General features: G+C 54.8%; 1 protein-coding gene across 1 annotated transcript in view; it reads left to right on the forward strand.

The window, feature by feature from the left end:
* Window positions 1-4,414, forward strand: part of COL27A1 (collagen type XXVII alpha 1 chain) — a 191,819-nt gene that overhangs the window by 60,195 nt on the left and 127,210 nt on the right. The window contains exon 11 of the mRNA XM_027769364.1: window positions 263-316. Within this exon, the coding sequence (XP_027625165.1) occupies window positions 263-316 (54 nt within the window). The remainder of the gene's footprint in view (window positions 1-262; window positions 317-4,414) is intronic.

Genomic DNA, 4,414 nt, shown 5'->3' on the forward strand with positions numbered 1-4,414 from the left:
CCAGCCATGGGCCAGCAGATGGCATGGTTGTTAAGGTGCTAGACTCCCACATGGTTGACCGTGGTTCAAGGCCCTGGGCCTGGCAACTTGCTTTCTCACTTTCCCTCTCTATCTCTCTGTCTGTCTCTGGTGAGCGCATGTACCCTATAGCAAATTAAAAAATAATAATCATAAATAAAAGTAAGTAAATAATAAAAAGAAAGAAAGACCCAGCCATTGGAGGCCACACTTCCAATCTAACCCCTTTGTCTGTGTCTTGCAGGGTGACATGGGCTTGCCTGGGCTCTCCGGGAATCCAGGACCTCTGGGACGAAAGGTACACCCTGCTTTTGCTGCTTTGCCTTGCCCAGCGTATCTCCCGGCAAGCTGGTCATTAGGCAGGAGAACTGGGGGCCGCCTGCCACTCCCCAGCCCAGCCCAGCGCCCATGGGCCCAGGGCACATGGTGAGAGGTAAAGGAGTTTTCTAGGGTGTCCTTGTTAGGGGCAGAGAGTACCTTGGCTTGAATTCGGTTCCCCAGGGTGGTTAATTAGTGTGACAAGAAGTGTCCTGTTTGCTGTGCTTCCCTTGGAGCCTGGTCACTCTGGTGAAGCCATTCTTAAGAATGCATGTGGTGATGGAAGAGCTCTGTCCACAGATCTGACGTACGCGTGTGTGTGTGTCGGTCGCCCACGAGCTGAGTGGCCTTGGGTCTGTGCATCCAGCCTCTGACCTTCCAATGGGCAATAAGAGAGCGATCCCGCTCACTGACCCCCACCAGGTGGGGCTGGCTCCCCACCCAGAAGCACGGCGTGGAGCAGAGGAGTTGAAGGAGTGGGCTCTGGGATCTGCAGGATCTGGGTCCTGGTCCCAGCTCTGTTTCCAGCTCGGGTGCTGCAGGTGGGGTGTTCTGCAAGGCAGGTTGTTCCCTGTACATGCCCAGGCACTGTCGCCCTGTCCCTGCCTGCTCCTCAGTCGTGCCAGGGAGGCTACCTCTCCAAACACCTGTGTTGTCTGGAGAGGAGGGCCTGCCATTTTCCTAGATAGGGAGCCCTAGCTTACAAGGCCCCTGGATTCTTCTCTGACGTCTCTAGCCAGGGTCTGCCATCTTTCAAGACTCCACTCTAGTGTTCCTACTCCAGGAAGCCCTCCTGGAGCACCCAGCCTTTAGGCCATGAGCCCCACTCTGCTCAAGGACACTTAGCATATCGTAACTCAGTCCTCTGCAGCCCTGAGTCTGGCCTCACCAACCGGAGCATGCAGGTCTGGTTTGTTGCTGTCCTGCTGGGCTTAGCAGGGGGTGTACCCATAGCAGGTGTTCAGGAAACAGGAGGAGGACAACGCAGGCTGAGAGCCAGTAGCGGCGTGCAGGAGAGTCTCCACTGCTGATGGACTGCTCAGCAGACACATCGGCCCAGGGCCGTGTCTCCAGCTTCCGCCCTGGCTCCCAGCTGGGGCCACAGCTGCCCTCTCTCTGGGCCATCTGGTTCTCATCTGGACAGCTGCGGGACCTCCTGGCTCCATGCTGTCCTTGCTCCATGGGTCCCTGTGGCATAGGGGGCTTGGAAAATTCAGTTCCCTTCCTTTCCCCTCCACCCTCCATGGCTGGAACTGGCCACACTTCTCATCTAACCGTCCAGGCCCTGACCGAGGCCGTGGCTGTCTGCAAACTGGGAAACGTGATGTTTTCTGGCTCCGAGAACACCAAGGGACTCCTTCTCCCTGTTCACTTCCCCTCTGGACTCCAGCGCTCTCTGATGGATGAGGTGTGAGCGGAAAAGCCTCCTTCTAGTCCGGCTCATAAAGCAGCCTGTGGTGGTCTCACTCGGCATGGGGGTGGCCGTCTAGCAGAGGTGGCGGCTGATGGGAAAAACAGACTTGGACCAACTCCTGCCTGGGGTTCCAAAGCTTCGTGTGCTCAGCAGATGTCCAGGGAGACAAGGGGCCCTACCAAAGGATCTGGCTCACCTGGGCAGGAGTGGCATCTTCTCTAAATGAAGCAAGGGCCTCTGTGTGGTTGGAAAATATTTGGCAAAGCCTACTCTGAGGTCATGTCGGCCCTGGCCCCAGCATGGGGGAGTAACACAGGGTGCTGGGAAGAGCAGGAGGCAGCTCGGGTCCTGAGGCAGGACCCCAAGGTCAGAGAAGAGGACCTATGGGGTGGTCCACCTGCCTGGAATCATACCATGACCCGTCTCTTCTCCCACAAGTGTCTGTGACAACTTCAGCCACCCTTCTCGGTCATCTCATGTGGCTTTTCTGCATCCTCTTTCGTGGGAGGCTTGGGGCTGAAGGTACATAGTGGGTGAGAGGTGAGGTCAGCTTCCCCCTTGCCTGGCAGCATATTGAATTAGTGTCACTCTGAGGTGATACCAATAATCTCCTTCATTCATTTATGAAACAAGGATTCTTCTTCTTTTTTTTTTTTTTTGCTATAGAGTACGTACACTCACACACGAGGCAAACAGACGGGTGAGACAGACAGACAGAAATCATCCGCCTCCCCAGGGGATGGCCACACAACACTCCCTTCTCCTTTATTCTCCTCTTGAGACTTCGGGCATGCATGAGTTTTAAGCACTCAAACCGTGATGGGCCACGTGGGAGTCCATGTCTTAACCACCATGCCACCTGCTGGCCCCAATGCCGCAAGAATTCTTGAGTGCTTACGGTGTGCCAGGCATTGAGCTAAACAAGTAGAACAAAGGTCCCTGGGTTCGCATCCTAGAAGGGGGATCTGGCCGTGGAAAATACAAGGTATGTTAGAAGATGAACAGGGTTGGGGCCAGTGAGTGGCATGGAGGTTAAGGTGCTAGACTCCCATGTGGCCAACCACAGTTCAAGTCCCAGACCCAACAGCCCAAAATCATGAGAAGAGAAGGGATTGTGGTGAGCACATCCCCCCTGGGAAGGTGATTTCTGTTTCTCATTTTCTCTCTCTCTCTAGTGAGAACATGCACCTTGTGCCCTGTGGCAGAAACCTAAAAAAAAAAAAAGAAGGAAAGGGCTAGGGAGGAAAATAAGCAGGAAAGGGAGTCTGGGCTGGGAGGTTCCAGGCTTAAATCACATGACAAATTAGAGGCAGCAGAAAGGGCCTCTGACCCTCGTCTCATGGCTTCCTCACAATGGCTGCCAGAGTTAGGCAGAATTATGCCCATTTTACAGCTGGGAAAACTGAGGCCCACATAGGTCTCATTAATTTACTCATTTATTCATCCTGCCAGTCATTCAGCAAGTGTGTACCTATGTGCCAGACCCTGTGCTGACCCTGGTGCTAAATGACAAATGAGGTCATCGAGGGCTTCATGGAGGAAGCAGTCTATAGCAGTGGCTCCCAACCCTGCCATGAATTAGAACCAGCAGGGAGCACGGGCCCCACCACCAGATTCTCAGTCAGTTGGTCTGAGAGGGGTCCCCAGGCATCAGTAGCTCTAGAAACCTCCGGGAGATTGTCTTGTGCAGCCATGACTGAGAGCCACAGTTGAATGGAGATACCTTCCATGGGTCACTGAGCAGCCAGGCTGAGATTTGAACTCGGGTCCTCTGACCCTCAGGCCCTTTCGCTCCCCACAAGACTGACTGAAACAGCTTCTCAAGCCAGAGAGGGCCCGTCCAGCGAAAAGAGGCTCCCCACCTGAGAAGATCGATTTCTCTGCCACGATCCATGAGGAGTCCCAGCCCTGTCCCTCTCCTGCTGAGCTTGGGCCAGTCGGCTCACCTTGCTGGGCCTCAGCTGCCTCACGCAGTGGTCGGAAGGGTTAAGTGAGTGCCCCAGCTGTAGCACCCAGCACGGGGCTGGCACATGGAGGCACTTCCTCCATATTTGCTGCATGAACGAGGGAATGAATGGGTGATAATAGTCATGACGGAGAAGCAGCAGCAGGTCTTGCCCACCTGGTACCCTCAGTCCCCTTGCTGGTTACCCATCAACCACCTTCTCCGAGCTGAGGGGGCTTTCCGGTCTGACCCTCCTGCCTTTTCTCCTGCAGACCAGTGGCTCTCAGTGGGGGGATTCTGCCCCCCGGGGAACAGTCAGCAGTGGCCGACGTTTGTGTTCGTTACCACGGGCTGGTGGGAGAGCTGCTAGCTTCCAATGGGCAGAAGCCAGAGATGCCGTTGGGCATCTTGCATTGCTCAGGGCAGAGCCCCTACCCACAACAAAGCATATCCCGGGCCAGCCAGATGGCATGGTTGTAAGGTGACTGGATCCCACATGGCTAACTCTGAGGTTTGGATCCTAGACTCGTTGGCTTGAAAAACACACTGGGCGTACGTGCGTGTGTGCATGGGTACCCAGAATTCCGAGAGAAGAGTGGGCGAGGCATTACAGTGTGGCCATCCCCCCTGGAGGGTGTTCTCACATTCTCACATTTTTTCTCTCTGTCTCCGGCTGGTGCATACGTCCTATAGCAAAACAAAACAAACAAACAAAAAAA

This window comes from Tupaia chinensis, unplaced genomic scaffold, assembly GCF_000334495.1.
Source record: "Tupaia chinensis unplaced genomic scaffold, TupChi_1.0 Scaffold000081_1, whole genome shotgun sequence".
NCBI classification, from domain to species: Eukaryota; Metazoa; Chordata; class Mammalia; order Scandentia; family Tupaiidae; genus Tupaia; species Tupaia belangeri.